This window comes from Chlorocebus sabaeus, chromosome 12, assembly GCF_047675955.1.
Source record: "Chlorocebus sabaeus isolate Y175 chromosome 12, mChlSab1.0.hap1, whole genome shotgun sequence".
NCBI lineage: Eukaryota > Metazoa > Chordata > Mammalia > Primates > Cercopithecidae > Chlorocebus > Chlorocebus sabaeus.
The window spans coordinates 2,025,543-2,038,815 of NC_132915.1; the positions used below are offsets into that span (position 1 = coordinate 2,025,543).

Genomic DNA, 13,273 nt, shown 5'->3' on the forward strand with positions numbered 1-13,273 from the left:
CCTGGCCAACATGGTGAAACCCTGTCTCTATTAAAGATACAAAACATGAGCTGGGCGAGGTGGTGGGCGCCTGTAGTCGCAGCTACTTGGGAGGTTGAGGCAGGAGAATGGCACGAACCCGGAGGCGGAGCTTGCAGTGAGCGGAGCTTGAGCCATTGCACTCCAGCCTGGGCGACAGAGCGAGACTCCATCTTAAAACAAAAAACAAAGAAAACTCCTAGCCTCAAGCAGTCCTCTCACCTTTTTGGCCTCCCGAAGTGTTGAGATGACAGGTGTAAACTGCTGTGCCCTGCCTTCTTCCTGATTCTTAAAGGACAGTAGTAATACCAATAAAACCACAGGAACTAACAAGTCAACTACCTTCCACAGGATCACTCTAGTTTTGGAAAAGTGCTTGTATTACTTTACAGACAACTCCATCCACCCAAACACTGCATCAACACATAGCAGTAATCTTACTATACGAATCTCTTAATATCAAGTAAGGTTTTACCCAGAGAAATAAGGCACCCCTGATCCCTACCTGCTTCTCCTTTTTGGCTACCTTGAGCCATTACAAGATGAAATTTTCTGGAATTAGGCAACATAAAAATTAATTTAATTATGATTAAGTGAGGCATGCAGAAAAACTGTGCCTGTCTGAATGGTACTCATTTGCTTCTGGGGAAACAGGGTTGCTGGTGGAGCTATCACTAATTCCCCACCTTATTTGGGTCTTCACACTGTAATATTTCTTACTGTGAGGCAGTTACATACATATATGTAAAACCTTACTGCTGCACACTTAAGATTAGTGTTTTTGAGGCCGGATGCGGTGGCTCACGCCTGTAATCCCAGCACTTTGGGAGGCCGAGGCAGGTGGATCATGAGGTCAAGAGATTGAGATCATCCTGGCCAACATGGTGAAACCCTGTCTCTACTAAAAATATAAAAATTAGCTGGGTGTGGTGGCATGCACCTGTAGTCCCAGCTACTTGGGAAGTTAAGACAGGAGAATCACTTGAACCCGGGAGGCGGAGGTTGCAGTGAGCCAAGATCGCGCCACTGCACTCCAGCCTGGTGACAAAGCAAGACTCATATCTCAAAAAAAAAAAAAAAGATTAGAATTTTGTTACATTTAAAATGCAAGTTACACATTTTCAACTTTTAATTCTTGCTCAAACCTTAAGGGCCAAGACTACAGCAATGAGGGAAAGAAAAGGCATCCTTTTGATCTAAAATCGTCTTCAATGTTACTGACTGAGCTGCTTAGAATTACTGAGCTATGCGAACCTTCATGAGGATGGAATGCAGGGTCTTGTTTTGTTTTCTTTTTTTGAGACAGGGTCTTGCTCTGTTGCCCAGGCTGGAGTGCAGTGGTGCAATCATGGCTCACTGCAGCCTTGACCTCCTGGGCTAAAGCAATCCTCCCACCTCAGCCTCTGGAGTAGCTGGGACCACAGGTGCACACCACCATGCCTGGCTAAATTTTTATGTTTTTTGGTAAAGTTGGGGTTTCACCATGTTGCCCAGGCTGGTCTCGAACTCCTGAGCTCAAGCAATCTGCCTGTCTCAGTCTCCCAAAGTGCTGGGATTTCAGGTGTGAGCCACTGCATTCAGCCGATACAAGGTCTTAGAACACACCATTTTTGTTCTATAAGGTTCTGAATTGAAAATTTTCTCTTCAACATCCTAGAAAAGGTCTTTATCTAACCTAAAAGACCATGACTTTCCCAACACCTTATTGGCAATATTCAGAAAGAAAAAAAAACAAAAGGACTTGCAGCGGTGGTCCCCAGGCCAGCAGTACCAGGTCCACCCCACCCATCAGAAATGCAAATTCTCAGGGCCACCCCACAGCTACTGAATCAGGGCCAGGTAATTTGTGTCTTAACAGGTCCTCTAGATACCTGTGATTGTGTTCAAGTTTATGAACCACCGACCTACAAATCAACACAAATCCTGGTTTTGTAGAAATAGGGTGTTCATGGAATAAAGAACCCATTTAGGTAGAGAAACTAAGGCAGGAAAATGAAGTAGTTTAGCCTAAATCAAATCAAAATTATCAACGGAAATGGGGTAAACCCTCAAGTTGGATGCCAATGATTTTAACCATGTCTCCTCTGTGAAGGACTACGATTATCTTCTTTTATTTTTTGAGACAGAGTCTCCCTCCGGAGTGAGTGCAGTGGCGTGATCTCGGCTCACTGCAAGCTCCGTCTCCTGGGTTCACGCCATTCTCCCACCTCAGCCTCCCGAGAAACTGGGATTACAGGTGCCTGCCACCACACCCAGCTAATTCTTTCATATTTTTAGTAGAGATGGGGTTTCACCGTGTTAGCCAGGATGTTCTTTATCTCCTGATCTTATGACTCACCCACCTTGGCCTCCCAAAGGGCTGGGATTACAGGCTTGAGCCACTGCGCCCAGCCTGATTATCTTCTCAACCTACTGATAATTATTTTCCAGTCAAGTTAAAGGCGTGTTGATTCAGTCCCTGTGACATTTTGACAAATTTCTTCAACGCTTTCTCTTTTCTTTCTTTCTTTCTTTTTTTTTTGAGAACCTACTGTGGGGCACAGCCCCGATCCAATCTGTGATGATTTCACAAGCTTTCATCTGGGCCCTGCTGAAGTCCTGCCTCATACATCATAGAATCTGAATATACGACAAGAATCTTTGTTCACTCAAGTTTATTTCATTAGCACCTCCAATTTTAGACACACCCACATCACATCTTCCTCCCACCGGGCATTCAGTCTTCTTCCAATAGACAGAACAGCAACTCTGAGGCTCGGTTTATAAGCCTTAGGGAGTGGGGAGGGATCCTTGCCACCAAGATCATTTAACAAATTTGGAAAACACATAAGAATCAATAAAAGGGCACTGCTTGGAAACTGCACAACAATGTCAAATACTAGTTTTAAAGAATGGCAATTTTCATAACAGCTCATATTCACCACAGCCAAAAACTGCAAATGACCCAAATATCCATCAAAACGACAACAGGCAAATAAATGGTGGTATATTCACAGACTAGAATGCCACAAAAGCAAAAAAAAGGATGAACTACTGACACCTGCCATAACACAGGTAGATCTCATAGACATTACATATGTGAAATCCAGTTGCCAGCTCCCCAAAATGCATACCAGTTATATGAAGTTCAAAAGCAAGCAAAACTGATAGTGACAGAAGTCAGAACAATGATTAGCTGGGGGTGATGACTGACTGGAAAGGGGTAGGAGGGAATCTTTCAGGAGACAGATAATATCTTTTTTTTGGGACGGAGTTTCGCTCTTGTCACCCAGGCTGGAGTGCAATGACGTGATCTCAGCTCACTGCAATCTCCACATCCCAGGTTCAAGTGATTCTTGTGCCTCAGCCTCCCGAGTAGCTGGGATTTGATTACAGGTGTGCGCCACCATGCCCTGCTAATTTTTGTATTTTTAGTAGAGACAGGGTTTCACCACATTGGCCAGGCTGGTCTCGAACTCCTGACCTCAGGTGATCCACCTGTCTCAGCCTCCCAAAGTGCTGGAATTACAGGTGTGAACCACTGCACCCGGCCAAGACAGTGATTTTTTTAAAATGTAGGTAAATGGCTGGGCGTGGTAGCTCACGCCTGTAATCCCAGCACTTTGGGAAACTGAGGCAGGAGGCTCACGAGGTCAGGAGATGGAGACCATCCCAGCTAACACGGTGAAACCCCGTCTCTACTAAAACTACAGAAAATTAGCCAGGCGTGGTGGCGGGTACCGGTAATCCCAGCTACTCAGGAGGCTGAGGCAGGAGAATTGCTTGAACCTGGGAGGAGGAGGCTGCAGTGAGCCAAGACCACACCAATGCACTCCAGCCTGGGGTGACAGAGGGAGAGTCTGTCTCAAAAAAAAAAAAAAAAAAAAGACACAGTCTTGTTCTGTTGTGCAGGCTGAGTGCAGTGGCATAATCAAAGCCCACTGAAGCCTCCTAGGCTTGAGGGATCCTCCTGCCTTAGTCTCCCAAGTAGCTATGACTACAGAAACATGCTACCATGCCCAGCTAATTTTTTTTCCCCGCAAAGAGAAACGTCTTGCTATGCTGCCCAGGCTGGTCTTCCTGGCCTCAAGCCATCCTCCCACCTCAGGGATCAAAAGTGCTGGAATTATAGGCATGAGCCACCATGCCCAGCCTATACTATGTGTTTTATATGCAGGATGTCACTTCATCCTCACAGCCCCCTCAGGGAGATTTTATTATTGTTTCTGTTTAAAGACTAGGAGACCAAGGCTCAAATCTGTAAAACACCACAGAGATATCAGTAGCAGAGCTGATAGCAAAACTCCCATTTGATGTCAAGTCAAGCTATTAACAAATATACAATACTACCTCTCAAGAAAACAGGAAGCAGAGGCAAGCCCCCCCACACAAAAACAACTAAGAAGCAGAGATAATACCAGAGAACAGAAACACAGTTCATAACAATGATCCTATGACATTTAAAAAAAATTAAACTATATTTTATACTATTTAATCATGCAGACCAGACACAGAGAAATATTTAATATAACTCAGTAAGAAATCATGTATACACACGCACTTTAAAACTCCGAGGCTCACCCCTGTATTCCCAGCACTTTGGGAGGCCAAGGTGGGCGGATCACTTGAGGCCAGGGGTTTGAGACCACCCTGGGCAACATAGTGAAACCCCGTCTCTACCAAAAATACAAAAATTAGCCGGGCGTGGTGGCACCTGCTCTAGAGGCTGAGGCATGAGAATTGCTTGAACCTGGAAGGCAGAGGTTGCAGTGAGCCGACATTGTGCCACTGCACTCCAGCCTGTGCGACAGAGCAAGATTTTGTCTCAAAAAAATAAATAAATAAAACAAAAGAGAATTCGATCTAAGTTGAATTAAATCTAATTAAATAAAACATTGCTATGTAACATAAAATAACTTATTTACTATAAATGAATGCCATTCTTGCACAATGTCTTATTAGCAATACTTTGCTGGTTACATTTATTCTATGTACTTGAAGTGGCAAGATACAAAGAATATAATGTCATTTCTATCAAAATATTATCAGGCTTTATTAATTCTGATTGGACTACTTTCTAATTAAGTTCTATACAACACTATGTGAGGAAGCACTAAATTTAAAAACTTTAAGTCAATCATAGGTTGACACTTTTGTAAAATAAATATGAAATGTAATAGTACTGTACTATTACATACCCAGTAACGCAGTAATCTTATTTTTGTGAATAAATTACTAGAAAAATGAAAGTAAAAAAAAAAAAAAATACAAGTCCAAATTTCTTCTACTATTTGATTCTACAGACATAAAATTGCTCTATTCAGTAACCTATAAATGCTTCTAAAATCTTACTCTCAACTTCTGTATTTATCTCATCACAGACCAGCACCAGTTCACAGGCCACACTTAAGGATCACGAGGTCAAGAAATCAAGACCGTGCTGGCCAACATGGTGAAACTCTTTTCTCTACTAAAAATACAAAAATTAGCCAGGCGTGGTGGCAGGCACCTGTAGTCCCAGCTACTGGGGAGGCTGAGGCAGGAGAATCACTTGAACCTGGGAGACGGAGGTTGCAGTGAGCCCAGATCACACCACTGCACTCCAGCTTGGTGACAGAGCAAGACTCCATCTCAAAAAAAAAAAAAAAAAAAAAAAAACTGTCTAGATAAATACCTAGTATCTATGATAGAAGAGATTCAAATTTCACAAACCTGAATGGTTTCTAGTTGCTCCTGAGACCACAAGGAACTAACTTCATTTCTCAGTGCCAAACTTCAGTAATTTGAAACATAGCAAGGCAGTAAGCAATGCTTATTCTGTTTTTGGCACCTGTATTTAAATTAACTCAAAACGTCTTTTTTCACATCAATAGTGCCACACTGTGTGAAATGTGTGAGCATGTTCCTTGTGCTGTAAATGTAAGAGTGGCACCGCAAAGGATTATCATTATAAAGAAGAGTTCTACAGAACAAATGTCACTACATCAGGAGATGACCAAGGTGCCTGTGACTCAAGACCAAAAATACAAGCATTTCTTTTAAAGGAAGAATGTGGTTGCTGTTATGTTATAGGTTGAGAAGAAGAATTTTCCAGCTTAGAAAATAATCTTTATCTCCCCGCTTCCCTTCCTACCCACCTCAAATAAAAGAATACTTAAGATGAGCCATGACCTAGAAGAAAGAGATGATACTGGGTTCAAGCCAATTCTAATTTGCTAAATCACCGATCTTCACAATCTTTCATGCAGTGTATTCCTGAAGTCTTCGGATTGCCCTGAGAAATTGTGATTTCATGGAGTAAGTCCACAGGCGGGCCTATAAAGTTATCTCAAAAGGAGATTCTGCCAATAATTCCAAGTACCTATGCCAAAGCTCATCTAAAATGAAGTCAGATTCACAAACTTCCTTTTTTACAGTCAGGGCCATACATTTAAAATCAGGCATTTGTGGTATATGTAACAGTCCTAATACGATAAAATAATGAACTAATTAGTTTGAACAATGAACTAATAAGCAATAGTTATTAGTTCATTGTACAAGCAGTGAACTAATTTGTGAATGGAAGAACAAGCAGTTTTGAAAATATCAAAGTCTTCAATGAGTAAAATTATTTCACACATTTATTACCCATTAAGTACCTACCATACAAGTATTTACATTATAGAGCTATGTCAAGTATTTTGATAAACAAGCAGAAAAATTTTTAGAACTTAATTTGATTTAAGCACCAGTCTTCTCGAAATATCTTCAACACAATCGCATGCTAAGCTTGAGACGAGGATGTCATCCATTCCTGCAGACATCGCTATCTACCACCTCTGGGACACAGTGACTTGACTGGTTTTTCTGGAAGTGGTACTGCATTAGCAACCTTACTGGCTGTCTCTACTGACTGTGTCCCCAGAAAAAAGGGGTTCATTTTGGTCCCAGAAAGTAACTACTGATTATTGGGAACATTTCTTCACTTCCCAGGAACCACACTCCTCAGTGGGAGTTTTGAGTACCACAGTCCAGGATTCTCCCTGAGCACGAAGCCTAGGTTTTGGGTTTTTGTTTTTGTTTTTCTTGAGACAAGTTATCTCTCTATTGCCCAGGCTTGAGTGCTGTGGTGTGACCATAGCTCACTCACTGCACCCTCAAGCTCCTGGGCTCATACAATCCTGCAGCCTCAGCCTCCCAAGTAGCTGGGACTACAGGCACGCGCAACCATGCCTGGCTAATTTTTTTTTTTTTTTTTTTTTTTGAGACGGAGTCTTGCTTTGTCGCCCAGGCTGGAGTGCAGTGGCCCGATCTCAGCTCACTGCAAGCTCCGCCTCCCGGGTTTACGCCATTCTCCTGCCTCAGCCTCCCGAGTAGCTGGGACTACAGGCACCCGCCACCTCGCCTGGCTAGTTTTTTGTATTTTTTGGTAGAGACGGGGTTTCACCGAGTTAGCTAGAATGGTCTCGATCTCCTGACCTCGTGATCCACCCGTCTCAGATGGGGCCTGTCTTTGTGGCCGAGGTTGGTCTGGAACTCCTGGGCTCAGGCAATCATTCCACCTTGGCATCCCAATATGCTGGGATTACAGGCATGAGCCACTGTGCCCAGCCAAAGCTTAGTTTTCATCAACGGCAGTGGTTCTCAACATAGGGAGATTTTGCTCTGCATCCCCCAAGGCCACTTACAGGGATATATGGCAATGTCTGCAGACATTCTGAGTTTTGGCAATTAGAGTGGGTGTGGGGATTTTACCAGCATCTAGTGGGCAGAAGCCACGGACGCCACTCAACATCCTACGAGGCACAACACAGCCCCCAGGACAAAAGGTGAGCAGTGTTACTGTGGAAAAACCCAGATGTGTGGTGTTATTTGTGCTCACCCTAAAATGGCTATTTACCAGATCTTCTTTTTTCAGAAACAACTATCAAGGTATTTCTGGCAAGGATCTGATTACCTGAATCTACCACATCATTCTTATATTTACCTGAAAGGAATATAGGATGTCTCTCCAAAGATTAATATTCTATATGCTTCTTCTGGAGTTCTCCCCAAATATATAACCTATGTTTGGAAAAAAGAAGAAAAAGGTGATTTATTTCTAAGGGAAGGTACAGTGCTGTCACTGCGAAGTCAATTTTGCCCAATTTCCAACCAACTGAGCCGGGTTCTCCAGCCTTCCCCAGGAGCCCAGAATCACCCAGAATCCTCTCCACAGGTTTCTTTTTTGTTTAAATCCTCCATTGCTAGTTTCTGTTGTTTGCAGCATGAGTCCTGACCAACAACTCTTCACAGCAACCTTTTGTGGTAAGACGCACGGTATTTTAAAAACAGATTTTCCAAATCAAGATGTTAGACCGATCCCATGCTTTTACCTCCCCTCCTTCCTGCAAGTCCACTGAAATGACAGCTCAGCAGCGTGTAGGAGATGGGGGCAGGGTTAGAATGGGGGGAAGTGGAAAGAGACACAAAAGCAGAACACAGACGTGATTAACTCTGTCCATGGAAGTGTAAGGGCTTGCAATACTGAACGAGTTGATTATCCAACTGCACTTGCTTTTGACGCTCATTGACTTCTTTTGTCCTTAGAACTATGCTATGCTTTGACTTTAATCTGGGAGAATACCTCAAGTATATTCTTCAGCATTTGAGGTCTATACTTGGTATTCCTTGCATTTCCAAACACTCCTTTTTTCCCCTTGACCTTTATTATTTGACTACTACACGTAGGATTTTTGGTCTGCAGTCATTTCCTCTCGATAGTTTCTAGATAATGTTCCCATGTCTTCTCACTTCTAGTGTTACAGAAGTATTTTACTGGTCTAAGTATCTCTGACTGCTCCTTACAAATAACCTGTTTATTCTAGAAATGTGGAGTTTGAGACTTTCACCACCATCTCTCTAAGTAAGTCCTCTCCCTACCCCCTATTATATTTGCCTGGGACTTCAGAATCTTCCTGCAGGGCCCTTTCAACTAATGTATGGAAGGCTGGGGTTTGGGGGGGTCGTGGTGGGGAGGAGACACAACATTAAATCTGGCACTTATATTATCACCAAAATTAGGTTGAACTCCAAAGATTACTTTGGGGAAATAGATTTTAAATTTCACTAACAAAAAAAAGAAATCACTAAAAAAAAGGTTAATTGCAAACTTTTTTATCTCCATTATTTAACATGATACACGTGACCTATTTCCACAACCAAATGGGAAGCATTCTGAAGTTGGGACTCATGTCTCACGGTTTCATTACACACCAATTTGATTCACTGATTTACTTAGCTGAACCCAAATCTACTTACAATAGTTAGGAACATTTTAAATATTTAATAAAAGTTCATATCAATGTGAAAGTATCACTGGACTAAGAGAAATTTTTCAAAACTCAAAGATCCAGCAAGGATCTTATAAACTGAGAAACAGACATATCCTAAAACTAGTCATAAGCACTGACTCAGCTTTCAAAGGGCATTTCACCAATTTTCTGACTCAAGACTCATAAACGGAAAATTTTCCCAATGACTAGTCTGATTCTGGTTTGTTTTTTTTTTTTTTTTTTGAGATGGAGTTTCACTCTTGTTGACTAGGCTGGAGTGCAAAGGCACGATCTCAGCTCACTGCAACCTCCGCCTCCCGGGTTCAAGCAGTTCTCCTGCCTCAGCCTCCCGAGTAGCTGGAACAATAGGCGTGCACCACCACGCCTGGCCAGTTTTTTGTATTTTTAGTAGAGATGGGGTTTCACTATGTTTGCCAGGCTGGTCTCAAACTCCTGACCTCAGGTGATCCGCCCACCTTGGCCTCCCAAAGTACTGGGATTATAGATATGAGCCACCATGCCCGGCCTACACACAGATCTTCTAAGCATCAGCTTGTAAGTCATGAAAAGTAATATATTTTAAAAATCCAGCTTGTTTTTTCCAAATTCCCTTATTCCCTTCCAGTCTCCAATGCATCTATGCCTATTCTAACACTTACCAGATAACATCAGTAAAGTCTTTCATTTTCTCCATTCTATTTTAAGACTTCCTAGCAGATTAAAACAAAACAAAATAAAACTTAAAACCGGCCAGGTGCAGTGGCTCATGCCTGTAATCCCAGGACTTTGGGAGGCCATCGTGGGCAGATCACGAGGTCAGGAGATGGAGACCATCCTGGCTAACATAGTGAAATCCTGTCTCTACTAAAAATACAGAATATTACCCGGGCACACCGGGCACAGTGGCAGGCGCCTGTAACCCCAGCTACTCAGGAGGCTGAGGCAGGAGAATCGCTTGAACCCAGGAGGCAGGGGCTGCCGTGAGCCAAGATCGTGCCACTGCACTCCAGCCTCAGCGACAGAGCAAGAGTCCATCTCAAAAAACAAAAACAAAAACAAAAAAACAAAATCCTAAAACCAAAAAACAAAACCAAATAAAAAACCACCTTGAAGCCAGTAAGAATGAGAATAGGGTTTGATTCATTTGTGTATTAAAATGAAATCTAGAGACCCATTTAGGAATTTCTCTAAATTTCTAAGGCCTTCTCTCAAACTATACAAATTTTTCCTTAAGCACCAGTTTAAGATAATTTTTCCTACTTGCGATTGCTGTTCTTTGGGTTCTTTAATTAGTAAAACTGCAATGGTACTAACTTTCAAAACAAAAATAGTCTCTAATACATTAAGGACTGTGGTTTAGCCTTGGAACACTAGTTTGATTCAAAGAACCACAAGAACAATGTAACATTTTTTCCTGTGGGGGAAAAAACCCTAAATTCCTGATGATGAACTTTAAAAGATTGTAATTTAAAAATCCAGTTGGGGAATGCCTGCACATAAAAAATAATGTCAAGTATAATTAGATAAACTGAAGGAAGTTGACAGATGCAGAACAATTCCACTTATATAACTATCAAAGACATATTTGCCAATCTGTAACTTTTACCTTCTTTTCTTTTTTGGCCAGGCATGAAGGAATTAACTTTTACTTTTACACCTACTCATCTTGCCGATTCAAAAGGCCTTCCCAAATGAAATCATTCTAAATTTGTGACTAAAGAAGAATCCTGTAAATGACTCCTACGTTAACACAAATTCTCAGATTAGTAAACTCTAAATGGATGCAACTTATGATCTATCACCGTGCTTCTGGCAGTCTGGACACTTGGCGTTTCTCAAATTCTTTTGATATATTTTCATGAGAAGCAATAGATATAGAATGCCCACTCTAATTCCACAGTGCTAGTTAAGAACAGGAAACAACAAATGATGACCAAGAGAGCTGCTGACCAGTTGTGATCGCCAGCTTCCCAGACAACCCCAGAGCGTCTCATCTGCTGGCATGTCCACCCTTGTGCGGTCCCCTCCCACAGTGAACGGGGTGTCCCGTGTAACGAACAGGATACTGTAGTAATAGGGTGTGGTTTCGGAGACTAGATCATAAAAGAGGCAGCTACTGTCTTGCTTTCTCTTAGAATCCTCACTCTGGGTACAGCAAGCTGTTATTTTGGGAGGATACTCAAGCAGTCCACGTGGTATGGAAGAGAGGCCTCCTGCCAGCAACGGGCACTAACCTACCAGGTATGTGACTGAGCCCCCTTAGAGGTGACCCTCCAGGTGAGTGCAGCCCAGACACGGCCCAGAACCGGACCAGACCCATCCAAGTTAAGCAACTCCCAGATGCCTAACTCACAGACATGGTCTGAGACAATGTGTACTGTCGTTTTAAGTCACAACATTTTGCGGTAATTCGCTGGGCAGCAATAGTGTGCAGTAGCACACTCAGTGAGTAAGGAAATGGCCATTTCCATTTGTTAAAAGTGAATAAACAAATACATGAGGCGTAAGCACAGAGACGCAGCTTAGGAAGCATCAGTAATACCTTGTTTCTCTAGGATAAAGACTCTTTGAACGAGCAAATATCATACACACACACACAAATACTATGGTTGAAAATGCTTGAGACTGGTGTGGTTTTCAAAGTCATGGTACAAAGTTCTTTTTTTGCTGAACAATACCTCAACCATTCCCAGGACTTCCCACCACCCCCATTTTCTAAAATCACCATCTGCACGCCCAAGTCCCTGTGAGAACGCTGGACCCCTTGATTACTGACATACGTTTCAAAACCTGGGAGGTACTGAACTAGCAGTGATGGAAGAACAAGTAACTGAAGCAAAAGGATCCCAACTGCATTACTTCTCCTTTCAGTGTTTCAATGCTGACAGGCCATATCACGGAAACCCAATTAGATACGTGCTTCCTATTTCTACTAGTATGTGCAGGATTCTGAAGCTTTATTTATATACTTAGAGAGCCTCGGTACAATTTACAACCCAAACGTCACACAAGTCAGTGCATCCCAGAGCTGAGAGCGACAAAGGATATTGAAATTCCAGCAACAAATGTGGCAGCCTGAGTAAGCAGGAAATCCTGGAGAGATGTCACAATGTTTCCAGCACTTCAAGACTCTTGTGACTATTTTCATGTCAGCCAGATGATACAGTCTTTCCTATGCCAAGAATTTGATTGATCACAAAAAAAAAATCATTCTCTCCAGATTAACAAAGAATGCTCACAAATCAATGCAAGTTGAAGATAGACTCACACACTGAACTGCTCAATAAAAAAGGTGAGCAGGGGAAAGAACACAGAGAATAAAAAAGTAAATAAAAGAAAATCACTTTCATAGCTCCTGCACAAAACTGGTTAAGAAAAAAACTGTCGTTAAAAAAAAAACCTCAGATGAACTTACATTTCAATAGTTTTAACTTTTGAAATTACTTTTACTTATATATATACAGCAGGTTAGCATAATGATGCTCAACTTCGACAAAATGAAACTGGAAGTTCAGAGTAGCAAACACGTATCTACCAACTCTGCTAATAAAAACAGTGAATTGGCCCTGGGTATTAGTACACATTTGAGTGGTAGGGACATTTTTTAAAGACAAAGTAAATAATCTTGATTTTTTTAAAAAATGAAATTTCCTAATTTTTAACCATAGAGTAAAACAATCCACAACTATTTATAATGCTCTGTGAGTTTCATAAAACTGGCAGGCTACAACTTTCCAGACCTTGGCATCAACTGCTTATCCAAGATCACACTGCCTATTATTGCTGGAAGAGGGCCTGCTCCTCGGGCTTTATTACGGACAGGAACTCATCCTATCCAAAACAAGGGCCGGAACAAGGACAGGACCCAAACTTCCAGAAAGCTTAACGGATCTGTAGTCAAGGATCTGAAGCCGTCAGAGAGCCGTTTCTCCTCACTTCTTCCCCAAGTTAACAGCACCCAGTGAGCACCACAGGCAGTGGAA

General features: G+C 42.1%; 1 protein-coding gene across 18 annotated transcripts in view; it reads right to left on the reverse strand.

Annotated features, from left to right (window-relative positions):
* CDC14B (cell division cycle 14B) overlaps positions 1 to 13,273 on the reverse strand; it is a 123,767-nt gene that overhangs the window by 49,829 nt on the left and 60,665 nt on the right. For all 18 annotated transcript variants that reach the window (XR_005240503.2, XR_005240502.2, XR_005240501.2 and 15 more), the window contains exon 5: positions 7,964 to 8,040. Coding sequence is in view for 14 of the 18 variants with exons in the window: in XM_007969887.3 (XP_007968078.1) it covers positions 7,964 to 8,040 (77 nt within the window). In the remaining 4 variants the exon portion in view is untranslated. The remainder of the gene's footprint in view (positions 1 to 7,963; positions 8,041 to 13,273) is intronic.